Source organism: Limanda limanda, chromosome 12 (assembly GCF_963576545.1).
Source record: "Limanda limanda chromosome 12, fLimLim1.1, whole genome shotgun sequence".
NCBI classification, from domain to species: domain Eukaryota; kingdom Metazoa; phylum Chordata; class Actinopteri; order Pleuronectiformes; family Pleuronectidae; genus Limanda; species Limanda limanda.
The window spans coordinates 3,818,035-3,833,319 of NC_083647.1; the positions used below are offsets into that span (position 1 = coordinate 3,818,035).

A 15,285-nucleotide genomic window follows, 5' to 3' on the forward strand; every position below is an offset into this window, starting at 1 on the left:
ACAGCTTTACCATTAACTAGATTCATATTGTTATTATTAATATTATTCATTATTATTCAAAATTACTATAAATGATAAGAAAACTGTAGAAACATACATATACCAAAATGTATAAAACATTGTCACATTTTCATGTTAATGTAAAATGTAGACAAACAAAACAAAATGTCATTGCGTTGTTTATTCAATGTATTTATACCTATGCACAACAGAAAACACAAATACCAATTCTGATATATGTATGTTAAAGGCATATCAGTCAATTGATCATCCGATAAATGTTGTTGACTACATCACTAATAACACACAACAGAGGCAAAACTGAAAAATAAAAGATAAATGAAATATCTAAGGATCTAAAAGCGATGGCACACAGGCGGAAGACACCAATGAGTTTTGGGTGATAACGGCCAATATCAGTGTCGATGTGCTGTAAATAAAAGCGTGACCTCCACAGTTGAATTAATGTTACGTTGTTCCTCTGCTTGCTGCACCACTCCTCAAATGAATGCTCCAGAGATTTCTGTGCTGTTGTAAATGGGTTTAAGCTGAGAACCATCTGCTGCATTGTTCATGAGTGAAAGGCAAACTCCTCAGAGAGTATGGACCCGATTGTGCAGACATTCTCTGGAGTTCATGTCTGAAAATGGCTTTTGTTGGCTAACTTTAATGTTGCTATCAAAGGAGTTGTTAACTTCCAAGATTCAATGTCAGCAGTAACCATCATCTCCCTCTGGGCATTCGCTGGAGGAATGTGTTGATGTTCTGAACTAAACCCAGACAGTGAGCAGTATGTTGGTGAAGTGAGTGGATCCAGCTTCTGAATGACTCTCAGCATAGGGAGCTGCAGTGATGCTTGGTTAGAAGGATCAACTGTACTAGAGTAGATTAGAGAGAAAGCGGTTCTGTTAAGAGAGTCTGGAAATGCTAACATCATTTACCAAGGTGAGTCAGTGTGTATACAGCTAAAGAGCAGTGACGATGACACCTTTCGACTGACACCTACAAGCCTGTTAACTGTACACAAAGAAGGTGACAGCTGCAACCTCAAAATAGTTAGAAAGCATAAAAAAAAAAAATGCATGACAAAAAATTGACTAACATATCTGTGATGACTAGACAAAATGTTTTTGGATTGTTGTTGACAAGACAAAAACTAATCTTACTAAAACAAAATTAAAATCAGTAAAAAAATAGGCAGATGGTCGTTGCTAACTGCTCATAAGACTTAATTAATTTGGACAAACAGATTTGTACATACAAACTTTTAACGCAAACATCTGGGATCATCAATATGTTCATACCTAAATTTCTTCGCAGGGTAAAAACTAATTTAGAACTTTGTCAGACAAATGATCAAGGACCAGCTGTCCTGGAAAATGTAAACACACACCCTTTTAACTAAATGAATAATATATTTTTACTCTAAAAAAAAAGTCTTTAATGGACAACAAACATTGTATTTACCAATGCATTGAATGTTTTAAATAACCATGAAACTGACTTTCATCCTTAGCACATATTGTCATAATGAAAATCTTCAACTATACCAGTTGAGATAGCTTACTTAGTTTACAATAAAGTATATGGGAATGTTCATATTGAAATATAACAGTTTGGGCTTTTGTTAAATTGTTGTTGACCGAATAGACTGTATTCACCTTTAGTGTCTCCACTTAGGTAAAGTACCTGTATGCCATACCTTATCACATTAGCTAGTAGCACCCCCCCCCACACACACACACACACCATTGGCAGCACCCCAGAACTGAGGCACATTACTCTGCTGGTCAACAAGTGACTCTGCTCCGCGCTGCTTCTGTCTGCAGGTGTGTGTGGGTGTGTGTGTGTGTGTGTGTGTGTGTGTTCACGCCTCTGTCCCTCCTCGGACTTGAACTGATAATCACATGGAACTATTTTTGAATCGATGATTTCAGATCGTGACTCCAGATCGTTCAGGTCTCTTTAACCCTGATGTCCTGACTGTGCGCGTCAATTCACGTGTTGTGTCGCAGGTTTAAATGTGTGTTGAACTCTTAAGTGAATCAAACAAACACAAAGCACTGTACGTGTTCAAATAACTTGTGATCAGTGATGGTGTCTAAGGTGCTAAAGCTGTAAAGTGAGCACAGGTCAGAGTGAGGAAGCAGACTCCGACGACCGGACCTTTAATGAGCGTCTGTCCTGATTCTGAAGCAACGGTGGTTATAATTATTCAGCGGCGTCAACGTCCACATCGCGTTGTACCTAAGAAGGGAGAAATGTCCACAGCTCTAGTGCTCAGCTCTGTGCAAGACACAGCATTCAGCCTCAGTTAAAGCAGCCCAGGTAGAATTTTTTAAACATCGTCACTCTGGAGGACGAGCTTCAGCGAAGAGTTTCCTTTTATGGCTTCCACCTCCGAGACAATTACTTCAATTTCTGCTGTGAAATAATTTTCTCTCTTATGACTTCAACTTCTCTGTTCAGCAAACCGCTCTCTCCAGGATGTCCTTATATGGAGAAATAGAGGCATGGCAGTATGCTAACTACAGAGAACGGACACGCGCCTGTCGATTTTAAATGATTTTGATTCACAACATACGCATGGTGGTGAGAACAAAATCGGCTGGTGCGCACGTCATGAATCCGTCGGTGATTTTGCGCACGCACTTATTTTCTGCGGAGAGTAAGAACATTTCTGCGCACACATTAGTGAATGAGGGACATTGTCTCCCAGACTGTGAGTAATTCGGTTGAGCGTGAGCTCAAAGCAAAGACACGCACCTTGATTTCATCGATTTCATCTGGAACTACTTTGTAGGCTGCTATGACTCCTCCCAACCTGCAGGGGGTGACAAAGATACAGTGAGTGAAATGTGTGTGTCTGTGTCAGCTTGTGTGCAGACTGTAGGTTTTATATATAGTCTCACAGTGAGGGGTCATGGACCAGGTCTTTCAGGTTGACTCCGCTCCTGTCCTCAGCCAAGTTCTTGTAACAGCTGTCACTGACTGAAGAAGAGAGAGGTTCAGGTTACTGAGGAGAAGGTCTGTGACGGCAGACACACTCTGTCTGACTACATATATAACTAAAACTCACATATGAAACAGATTGTCATCCAAAATAAGCCTCATATGACACTTGGAATTTCACACTTGAACATTTGATTAATGATGATTTTACCCAGACTTGTGATTGAGTGTTTGCATCTCATTGACCAACTATGTTTACATGGACAGCAATATTTTGACTGTGACCTAAATCTAAATAAGAAATATAGAGGGCAGCACGGTGGTGCAGTGATTGGCATTATCACCTTACATTAAAAAGATTCCAATAGGACGTTACAATGTGATTAAGACATGTACATATCTCCAGGTCTAAATCCTCAACGTGTCTTAAAGGTTCAGTGTGTAAGATTTAGGTGAAAGGGATCTATTGGCAGAAATTTAATATAAAATAATCCTAGTGATGTTTTCACTAGTGTTTTATCTAAATTGTACTAATTTTATATTTAAATACTTAATATTTGCATCGGGAGCAGGTCCTCTCTACGGAGGCCGCCATGAATTTTTTACAGTAGCCAAGAATGGAAAAACTAAACTTTTTGAGTTTGTATGAAAACTGAAGGTTTACACAGGATTCTCTTTCATGTTTGGAAGGGAAGGATGAGTAAGGGGTATTCAGCTGCAACATGAAACTTCAACCCTTGATGTCACTAAGTTCAACACAATGAACCTTTAATTAGAATATTTCTCGAGTATGACCTTATTGAGGTTACGGAAATCAGAAACTGCTGTTTACATGGCGGTGTCTATTTCAGGCTATGGTCGTGAATCTTGAATTGTCTTGAATAAAACTCAATTGAAAAATTGTAGTCCATGTGAACATAGTCAGTGTTTCACTTTTCACGGAATAAAACTTTTTTTAAATGTTCAATGTCACAAAGAAGTAATTGATTCTGAATAATATTAAAAACATAGCAGCCCTCTATACAGCTCGTGTGTCATCATCCAAGTGTTTTAAGCCTTAAAGTCCACCGGACGTGGCTTAGCTAGCGGATTTAGCTACACAATGGTGTGTCCAATGGTCTGCACCTCCTAGGAAGATATCAGAGGACATTTAGTTTCAAGTCGAATACTAATGTCGGGGCTTGCGGACACTTGGATGACACCACACGAGCAGTATGGAGGCATGTTGTGTTTTTTCTGTTGTTTTTATACGTGTTAAGTCTTGATCACCAGTTACTACAACTGATCGGAATCGGCTGCAACACTGTTTACCCCTGAGACCCCTAAAGGGTTTTGTGGACTCAAACACTTCACCCACCCCTCCATAGGCATAGTTGTGAGTAAATGATGAGTGACTTTCAGTGAACTATCCCTTTAAATGTGCCCCCTACTGAATCAGGGATTGTGAATGGATGTTTGCCATATAATTGGCCCCTCTGTGTAAATTGTGGCCCTTGATAGAATCCTTGATCCGCCACTGCCTGAAACTGACATAAAACCCTCTAGTTAAGATGTCTCCTCCACTGTTAGACATGTAAAACAATACAGCCACACATAGGTGATCACATCATATCGCACACACACAAACAGAAACACACGATCTGGGCTGGTGTGTGAAGGTGACAGGAGCCTGTGTGTTGTCAGGTGGATGGAGAGCAGACATGTAGCTGCTGTCAGACGGGATGCTAGCAAGTGAGAGCAGAGCAGACTCCTCGGCCAGCTGCTGCTGCTGCTGCTGCCTGACGTCCTCTTAGCATTACTCTCACGTCCCCCTCTGCCTCCCCGGCTAGGAGACAGCGGAGCTACCGGTGAGTGTGCCCCGGCTGGATGTGGACTGGTCCCGGTGACAGGGACTCCGCCGCACGACTCCCACCCACCGACAACATCCGCCGAGTTAATTAGAGCAGATCCACCTGCACCACAATTCATCTCCCCTCACCGACGCCTCCTAACTAGCTTTTAATGGGCACGACTCGTGATTCACAAATGCACTTTTCGCCGTTTTATTTACATACAAGACGCAGACATTGAGCCTGAAGGGCAGTCAAGAGAACCTCGGTGGAAACGTTCATCAACAGCAGCCTGAAACACCGCCGCCATCGTATCGGCTCTGCAAAGGGACATGAATAATGCAGCTGATATAGGCTTGCTAACGCTACATAGCTAGAAAAAAAAGAATGTCCTCTAGCGTCAAGCTGGCAACACGCAACACAGGAGAACCGGATATATACTGTCGTTCCTGTCGAAATGAAAGCACAGTTCCCATTCGAACCCATTGCAGCACTCGCGCCACCGGGGAATAGCCACCTTATTTTGAAAGTCTCCGCCGGTGGTACATGTTCCGCCTTGACGCTACATTAAACATGTCCCCCGTGCTGTCCGCTACAACACTAAACATGACAGCCCGTCCTCGCATGTCAATGAATACGTGTCCAACTCGGGCTCACAACCGCGACTAGCGTGGATTCCGAGCGAATGTGCACATCGGTGCGAGCTGTCCGCAGCCAGGCAGCGCTGCAGCGGGGCTAGCAGCCCGCTAGCAACCCGCTAGCTAGCACCGCTGCAGCGGGGACAGCCCGCATCGTGACACCGACGCGCACAAGCAACCCGCGGCCAAACGGCTCCTCCGGTGCGAACCGTGAAGAACCGTCCCTGTCCCGTCCCACCGAGCGGCCTCGCTTACCCGTCAGAATGCCCACTCGGGTCTGATGGTCGTGGTTGGTGAGCACCATTCCGTCCGCCGCCATATTTACAACCTCTGTCTGCACTGTGACGGCACGTACATAGAAACAGTGTGTGGTGCGCGAGGCTGCTGCACCTCTGGAGGACGAGCGTGCGTGTGCGTGTGTGTGTGTGTGTGTGTGCGCGCAGGTCACAGTATCATCAGCCGTTGCTCCATTTAGAACCAGATTTACTTTAAGTTTAATAGCAAGCTCTGACAAGTTCCAGTAAATCGTCTTCTATTTAAAAAACGGTTTATTTTTCTATTTATCATTTTCACAATTAAATACATAGATAGTATTATGATATTACATATCATATTATAAGTGCTGGGATCTGTTTGGCACTCAACATAAAACGGATGATAGGTATCTAAAAGTATCTACTTGGTTATAGTCATTTGTTTTGTCTAGTACAGATTGCTGTGTGTTAACATGCTATTATTATATTATTATTATATTATATTACTTACATATTTAAATGTTCTGTTTGGATTGCACGATTGTAAGTTATTGAACTCATTTGTCTGCCACATAATATCCCAGGCTTATATTGAACCATAATTCAGCATTATCCAGTACAATACTACTGAATACTACAGGTACAGCAGGATCCAAACAGTAGAAACAGAGTGGGAGGAAGGAATGAGAAATCCGTCAGTTCAAATCTAAAAACAAACTACAGGGATGTGGATGCTTGGGGTAGTCTTACATGCCTTGTGATGAGGAACTACAGTGTCATGTGGTGGTGTGTAGCAACATGGGGACTGGCGGAAAATCAGCCTGGTGACTGAGTTGAACACAAGATACATTCAGTTTGTCACCACAGCAAATGAGGTTGAGGGACCATGAAGGGGTGAGCTGCTCTGTATCTGGGACATCCTGCTCCACCAGTGAGCTGGGACACAGCCACCATTTAGACCATTAATGTCTGGATGATTTTTTAAAAGAGACATTCTTTGGCTGTGTGATTTCTCTTAGTGAGTTAGGTAGACATTTTCTTACTGGCATATTGCCTTGTACTCTTTAAGTGTTTTTTTATTATATGTGTTGACATTTATGATGTACTGTATTTTATACTTGGGCCAACAATACCATTAAATTCAATCCAGCTGCCCAAAACAACACACGCTAATAGATATGAGTCCCCTAAACATGCTATTTGTTTTTTATCAAGATCTTTTATTTCTTTAGAAATTCACAACAGTCTTGAAAACTGCCCTTTCTCGCTATAATAAAGATAATGAAGACAAAATCCTGGCTCTGCCTCCTGTGTTGGAACACAACCAAATTTAATGGTCTCTTCCCTGACTCATACTACATCCTTCCACCACATTTAGTGGTAATCTGACCAGTAGATGTTGCGTAACTATGTTCACATGGACTACTATATCCCGCTAAATTCCAAACAAACATCTTAGTTTGGCTACTCAAGTGCCTGTGGCTGAGGGGTAGAGCGGACGTTCTAAAACCAGGATGTCGGCCGCCCGAATCCCAGCCTATGCCGAAGTTTCCTTGGGCAAGATGCTGAACCCCAAATGGCCCCTCATAAATGTCCAATGCACTAATTGGAAGTGTTTTCAACCTCAGATATGACCACAAACAAATCTGCTACCCACTAATAACATGCCTCAAAAAAGAGTGCTCAATTAACCAGGTAGGCTCATAACTTCCATTTTACCCATGCCTGATAATATGCTCTTCTCTTTATTGAACTAGATCTACATGGGGCAATACGAATTGTACAGTCTGCCACAAAACAGCCATTGACCTGGTAGGAAAGTCTCACCCTGTCTCTTCATTTTGACAGACACTGGAGAGCTTTTCAATTCCTTAAGTCAGATTACTATCATAGCCGGATCGAGCTCTCTGAGCAATCTAGCCCTGAACATTTCATGGGAAAAATTCAAGCAAAAGGGCCTCCTCCTCCCGTTCACATTGAAAATGAATTTAATAAATTTCAGTGCAGCCCTACTCAGCTTCTTCAATATAAAATAGCACATCAGCATGATCTCAGCCTCAGAGGTATCGTGGAAAGGTTATTTTTAAAGACTTCAAAAAAATCAATACATAACTTTTTCAGCTATAGCCTAACAAACACTTTCAAAAAATTCATAAATTCAAACCTCGCCTAGTTCTAACATATGTGTTAAACAGAGTTCACCTAAAATGTTGAATGTGGTGGGACAATTCTAAACTACCAATACTATTAACTATAAAACACACATTTCTCTATGTAAGCAGACATAAATAAACCAATTCCTACATTTATAAAAATAAAAATAATTTGTGGGCCTCTACAACAGTGTTCTTTGGAAATAATGTTGTCTACTACAGTGACTTTCTGTTGAAACACTTGATTGATTTTTTGTATTGGAGAATGATAGAAATGTTTCCCACTGACTGATTAAGACATTGCAACAGTCTGTACAAGCTGACACATTTTTTGTATTATCATAGTGCAACCTTATTTTGTAAATCACTAGTTTGAAACTATATCTAGTCGTGCTTACTAGGACATTAAGAAGGACTTGCAATGGAGTCTTGAAAAGCTGGTGTGATCCAATTCTGGGGTGAAATTTCTGATATCTGGACCTGCACTCTTGTGTCATATAAATACTTGCTGTGAAACAGGGAAAACACATTGACTTTGTCTGCTCAATCCCTAAACCTCCATGGATCACTACATAACTCATATTGGAAGGTTAGGTTTCTATTAGAAGGTCATACCTGTGAAGTAGTAAGCCTTGCATCCTACATGAATTACTTGGTGTCTGCCCATGAGGGGGCAGCAGTGTACAGCAGTTTGGTTAATGAATGACAGCCATCTGGGCCCACTGGGCCCACATAGTTAAGACAGGGCAGCAAACTCAGACAAGTACTGCCTATAGTCTCCTTCTTGGCCCTTCCTAGCTACTTGTGAGGCCAAAACACTGGAGATGCCTTTGATTTAACAGGTAATAACTGTTGCAAAGGATTAATATTGAAATTATTTTCTCCTAACATTACAAATAAAGTGTAATGTGTTATACTATTTAGATAGTCTATATAAAAGTTACATTTGTTCAGTTATTTTCAGATAGTCATCAGCTCTTAGACATTGGCATACCTAAATGAAATAAGGCAGTAGTTGATTTTTTGTGATAAAATACAAAGTGGGTGTTGATATTTCAGCACATACAGAATCTGAAGTTTCTTTACCAGAGTGTTATATCTGACGTTAAAGGCAGTGTACAGCAAATAAAAATGCAATATACTTTTGATGGGGAAACAAGTGTATCAGAATGATTAAATGTCCATCTGCCCAAACACTTGTTAGCGGATGTACCAACATGCTTTGAACTTTTCCAAATTGTTTTGACGAGATGGAAGTTACTTACATTTAATTTAGATGACGCTTATATCCAATGCGATTTACAATAAGTGCATTCAACCATGAGGGTACAACCCCAGAACATCAAGAATCAAAAAAGTACAAATTTCTTCAAGAAACCCAAATTACAAAGTGCTATAGGTAAAAACCATATAAGTGCTACTAAAACGCTACAATTGTTTTTAAATTGTAAATAGTTGTATGACAAAATAACCTTAACTCGAGGTTCGAAAAATCTCATCAGTGGCTCTTTTACGTCAGGCGGAAGAGAAAATTTGGCATGAACGCCAGCATCCTCACAAACCTCTAGCGGTGTACCATCGAGAGCTTGCTGACGGGCTGCATCACATTCTGGTCTGGGAACCGCTCTGCTCACAGCTGCAAGTCACTGCAGAGAGTGGTAGAGGCGGCACAACACATCACTGGAAACAGTCTCCCAGCCACTCATCTAACACCATGGGTGTCTCCGGAAGGCACACAACAGCGTCAAGGACCACAGCCATCCAGACTGTCCTCTCTGTGACCATCTGGCAGAAGGTACAGGAGCAGGGCTGCAGACACCACCAGACTTAAGAACAGTTTCTACCACCAGGCCATCAGGTTTCCACACTTGGAGTCAACTCATGACTAACAACCCTCTGCACATCGTTTTTTCTGCCTGTTTGCACTTATTTTTTTTATCTCACTAAGCACATGGGCAATAACATATTCACAGACACTCCATAAAGTTAAAGTTGTTACTACATTTGCAACGAATGTCCCACTGTACCTTTGCATATCTGTATGTAGTTTTAGTATTGTATCATATATGACTTTTTTTATATTAAGCTCTTTCTACCTTGCTTTTATTTTAATTTAATTATTGCACTGCTGAGTTGACCTGTTTCTTCTCATCCAACAACTTTCATTGTACTGTTGACCCTATGTTAACTTGCAGTTGACAAATAAAACTTGAAACTTTAGGTATGACATGTAATAATCATGTGACAGATGTTTAACTCAACGGATCTAATTCTATCCACTGATGAAGAAAAAAACATGTATTATGCTAATACTGTATAACTTCAATCTCCAGTGTAGATTATCTTTATGGTGGCCACATCTTGCTCCTCTGCAGGTTTTGAGTTTGTTAGCTCATCATCTCCCATTGAGAAGAGGCTGAGGTTGACTTTAAGGACCCATTCTGTGATCCGCTGGTCAGTGTAGTACTCATCGTCATCATCGTCCTTCAGCATCTCCCTCTGACATTTGTCTTCAGAGCCCTCAGATTCTGTTTCAATAGCTGAGTCCGTAGAGCAGAAACCTCTTTGTTGCCCTGCTCCACAGAGACTGGCATCATGTTTAACCTTGACTGCATTCACTGTACTATCGTGACTGGCACCAGGATCACTCGAGTCATTATTCTTCTGACGTAGTGGAGATTCCACTGGAGCTGGAATCAGTGTTGCAGCTGGCTGACCATCTAAAGACCCTTTCATTAGTCTGCTGTGAGATTCTGGATCAAGGAACGCTGCTTTGTTTCCTGCTGCAAGATCAGCGCTGATTTTCCTATATTTGTTAGTCTCCTGAATTACTTTCCCACAACGTGTAACCAACACGTGAAGCATAGCATTTTCCTTCACCCTGTTGCCAGTTGGTAAGTTAGTACCGTATCCTTTTGGTTTGGCTGACTCCTTTCTGGGTGGAGGTAGAGCACGTTCCACTTTCCAAGAGATGGCTTTTGATCTGCTGATCGGTGGTAAAGTCATGCTTGTTGTTGGTCTTGGGTTAGAAAATCCAATGAGACGTTTTGGCCTGGTCAGCACGTGTGCAGTGTCGGCTAATTTTGCAACAGCTTGGAGATTAATGGTTGATTGCATTTTGATGTTTGCAGCGATTGGTCTGTCAATCTGTCGGACGCTCATTTCCAAAGGTTTTCTTTCAGTAACATTGAACGGCCATCGTCCGGACCTTCTGCTCCTGTTCAGATCTGACTGTTCCTGTTCGCTGTGAACTTCTTTGTGTGAACTTTTCATAGCTTCAGCAGTATGTTGCATCCTCTGTCAGGCAAAGTGCAAACTGCAGCCATGTTTGATGCACTTGGACCAAGTTGGCAGTCAACCTTCTTTTATACTGCTTGTCCCTTCCCCGCCCACTCTACACACACACAACCCTGAGCAGTCATTTGATCTGTAACAGTACACTTCACTTGTTACTTGTAAGGACCTAAACCTTTTCACAGTTGTTGATGAGTCATACATACACAACACACAGTAGCCAGTGGTGGAGGTTGAATGTTGATGGTTAAAGGACTTTAATTCACTGGAAGTGTTACTCCTAGCAGAAGGGACAGATAGGCTAACAGATTTTTACATGATCCACCATGTAAAATAATAGTTTAGGAAAAGCACAGTAGAAGATGAGGTGTATACATATATGCAACCTGTTTCCTCTGCCTCTGGCCTGGAAACTAGACCAATCAGTGAGCTCATGTTTATTTGAAGAGGGGGTCAAGTCACCTTTCCATCCATCCGTCCTGAAACTGGCTGGGTCAATTGCAAACATTTATCTAAGATGTACTGAATGCAATGCGAAGACTGAAAGAGGAGCGCCCAGTGGAAGCAAATAACTGCTGCATGCTGTAGTCTGTTTACATCTTTCTGTCATTCTTCATCCACATGTTCTGTTGCTCTGATTATTTATAGCTCTGTTCTGTAACTGTTGATTACAACCCTTGGAAATCACAGATGAACTGAGAGGCTCCAAACCAGTGACTGGGTATGAATATGGATGACAAATGTCCACTTAGTCCCACTGTAAATAAAATAAGTACAAAATATCCTATTTTCAGCCAGTCTGTGTAGTAGTGATCACACAGTGGAGCGGCAGTAGTTAGGTTCCATCAATACATGCCCTTGACCAATTGTCTCAGCTGTCATTGTTGATGGTTAACACATTTTTAAAAATAACAAAAATAATCAATTTATCACAGACATTTCAGAAACAGGATCTTGTGAACATATACATCAGTGTGATAAGGACTAATCTGACAGAACCCATATTTTGGAAAACTTTGTTTGACCCGCACTTCAACTTGGTCCATGTCCTATCTGCTAACGTGGAGGATGTGTAGTTTCTATCCTAGACTGCAGCCAGCTCCCAGGGGGTATGGAGACATCTTTGTGTCATGTTTGAGGAGTTGTCATGTCATCATCTATAAATAAAGTCTATTTATTTTTCAATGTCAGACTGGCCTGCTTCTAGGCCAGGCTTTTCTACTTAGCTTGGCTAATGTCACGAATCCAGCACAGTCAAATGATTAATATTGATTGTCTCATCTCATTCTTGAAAATAATCAAAATAAGTTTGAACATTGAACTGTTCCTTCACTGTCATTCAGTGTCCTTTTGCTTTTGATGCCTTTCACCTGATCTGACCAGATGAAGCCTCCTGTAAAATATTCACCACAGGAGGTACTTGATATGTCTCTACGTATATATGGGACAAGATGGTCAGTCCAGGAAATGACTGTGGCGTGCTGCAAACCTAAACCTGAGGTTTCAGTTACAAGTCACGCTCTCTGTTTAAGAGCTATAGTCAGTGAATAAATCCACACCTTTTTCAAATGGGTAAAAGGAAGAGGGGATTATTGACAGCTGGAATATAGCCAGGGCAGTTGTTGCAGCATACAGTTGGAATGAATGATCAAATAAATTTTCAAATCTACTGCATGTTAGATGTTAGTACATCCTTAAGAGACCTTCAATGTCCTGACAACTACTGTACACCACAGAAAGTCATTCAGCGAAGATTATATCTCTCTCTTCAGTTTGTTTATACAAGTAGTTAACACTGTAAACAATATCTCTGAGACAGGCATCGGCTCTAGAGTAGCAGGAGACGTGACTCATGTGAGATGAGTGTTCAGGTCTGTGACCAGTGTTGGGAAGGATACTTTCAAAACGTATTCCGTTACAGAATACAGAATACATGCACAAAAATGTAATCTGTAACGTATTCCATTACATTAACTAATCTGAGTAACGTATTCTGAATACTTGGAATACTTCCGGTTTGTATTGCATTTTTTAAGTGTATGATTGCGGCGTTGTTATAGTCAGTGGAGCAGCAGCAGTTTAAACTCTCTCTCCACCGATGCTGCGGGCCCGCTGGATGTCCGGCTCCCATCCACTCCCACCTCTGTGCGGGTCTCACCGGAGGCTGAACCCCCCCCCTGCGCCAAGGCTGCCTCGCGCCGTGCAGCGATCGTTTCGGCGTCGGGTCTATTTTTTGCGCTTGACGCGAGCATATCGCTCCAGGAAACACACTGAAAAAGGATTTAAAACGATATTGATGACATATTTTATATGATATAAATGATAAAGCATGCATCCCATAGTTTGTATTCCCCTTCTGTTGTCCTGGAGTTTTAAATAAAGAGAGGGGGGGGGGGGGGGCGGAGAATACGTAATTTACCCTCGACACCCGACATTGAACGGAGCAAACAGCGGAGAAGTTCTTGAAGATGGATGACATTAAATTGGGACGCTGTTGCAGTTAATGTTGGAGCAACAAGTGACCATATGCTTTTATACTACTGGGTCAACGGGTGATATTATTTTAGCGTCGCTTCAGCGTCCGGTGTGAACCCTGCATGCCTCGCTGGTCTCCTGCAGAGCCATGACAGCGGAGCTCTGGGAGCGCAGGTCGGTCTTCTCTCACCAGGCGCTGGAAGGGCAGCTTGCGGATCAGCAGCTCCGTAGATTTCTGGTAGCGACGGAACTCTCTCAGAGCCAAGGTCCCGGGGCCTGTAACGGTCCCGAGCGGGTAGCGGTGAGGCTTCTTCACGCCGCCGGGGTCCGGGCGCTCTTACGGCAGCCCTGGTCTCCAGCTGCTTCCTGGGGGCTTTGCCTCCGGTGGATTTACGAGACAGTGATTAAACTCGTGAAACAGAGAAGTACCGTCATGTAATCCACTGATTTCAACAATGTAACTGTATTCTGAATACCATCTTTTAATTTGTAACTGTAACGGAATACAGTTACTCATAATTTGTATTCTAAATACGTAACGCCGTTACATGTATTCCGTTACTCCCCAACACTGTCTGTGACACTGTCGACCTCCTGCAGGGCGACTCACCATGATGAGCTCACTTGTTCCACTGACAGCCTGTGAGGGGTGTGTTCATGGAACAGGAGGAGGGTTCAAAATTACGATTCAGGTCATGATCTCTGGGTATTGACAGCAAGAATGGAAGACTAAATAAAGATAGGTTGAAACTGGTTGGAGACCCTGGTGCAGACCCTCAACAGGAAAAAAATGGCATTAGAGAAGTACGTCTGGACTTACTTGATCTGCTGCCACAGCAGAACAGGGATGGATGGAGTCGTGGATATGACTGCTCAAATTGAATCAAAATAAACTTGTGATCTAAAATGAAATTTCTACGACAGTATTATGTACATATGGTAAGACCGTACGCTATTCATTTAAGTCTTATTCTACTTCTGCTACAATAATAGTTTTAAAGTATTTTTCATTCGTTTTCCCTTTTCCTTTTCTAGATCCATTAATTTGATCGAACAAAAGAGCTGAGTGAAATCTTAATGAAATAAGAAAAAAGCTGCAGTAACATTTCTGATTGAAGAGATGCGTAGACAAATTTAATCGGAATAAGCTTTGTGACATGCACTAAAAGTGTAGCATAAGTCATGCAATTGTCTTTCTCTTATTAGTATTTCTTAAAACCTCCGCCAAGGAGGTTATGTTTTCACTTTAATAATGTGAGATAGGGCCCTTTCAATATTTCAATTTCTTTATAAGAGATGTGTCTATCTTGATTAAAAAAAATCAGACATATTTAGGAGACTGATTTATGAGTGTGTGTAATTTGGTGCAGGTCCAAATAAAAATGTTCATTCTGTCATTAAGACTCATAAAGCCCCATATATATACAGACCATTGCTATTCATTTCAGGGGTGGAAATTAAGGATGCCAGTTATTATATTAGTTTATACTATTTTCAAACACAAAAGACAACAGCTCAACGGCTCTTTGATATTTAGAGGAAAACGCGCAATTGAGCTTTTTGATTTTATGTAATGTAGCAAACTTGAGTGTTTTTGGTGGCATCAGAGAAAACATTTATTTCCTGCTCCCAAACTACTTTCTGTTTTCATCTCAAACTGTGGCCATATATTCCGTCAGATGATTTAAAG

The 15,285-nt window shown here is 41.6% G+C and overlaps 1 protein-coding gene across 1 annotated transcript in view; it reads right to left on the reverse strand.

Annotated features, from left to right (window-relative positions):
• The window catches only part of gphna (gephyrin a), a 30,053-nt gene extending 24,277 nt beyond the window's left edge, over nucleotides 1-5,776 (reverse strand). The window contains exons 1-3 of the mRNA XM_061082521.1: nucleotides 5,675-5,776; nucleotides 2,913-2,991; nucleotides 2,767-2,824 (exon numbers count right to left, since the gene is read on the reverse strand). Of these exons, the coding sequence (XP_060938504.1) occupies nucleotides 2,767-2,824; nucleotides 2,913-2,991; nucleotides 5,675-5,738 (201 nt within the window). The 5' untranslated portion in view covers nucleotides 5,739-5,776. The remainder of the gene's footprint in view (nucleotides 1-2,766; nucleotides 2,825-2,912; nucleotides 2,992-5,674) is intronic.
• Between the last annotated feature and the right edge of the window lie 9,509 nt (nucleotides 5,777-15,285).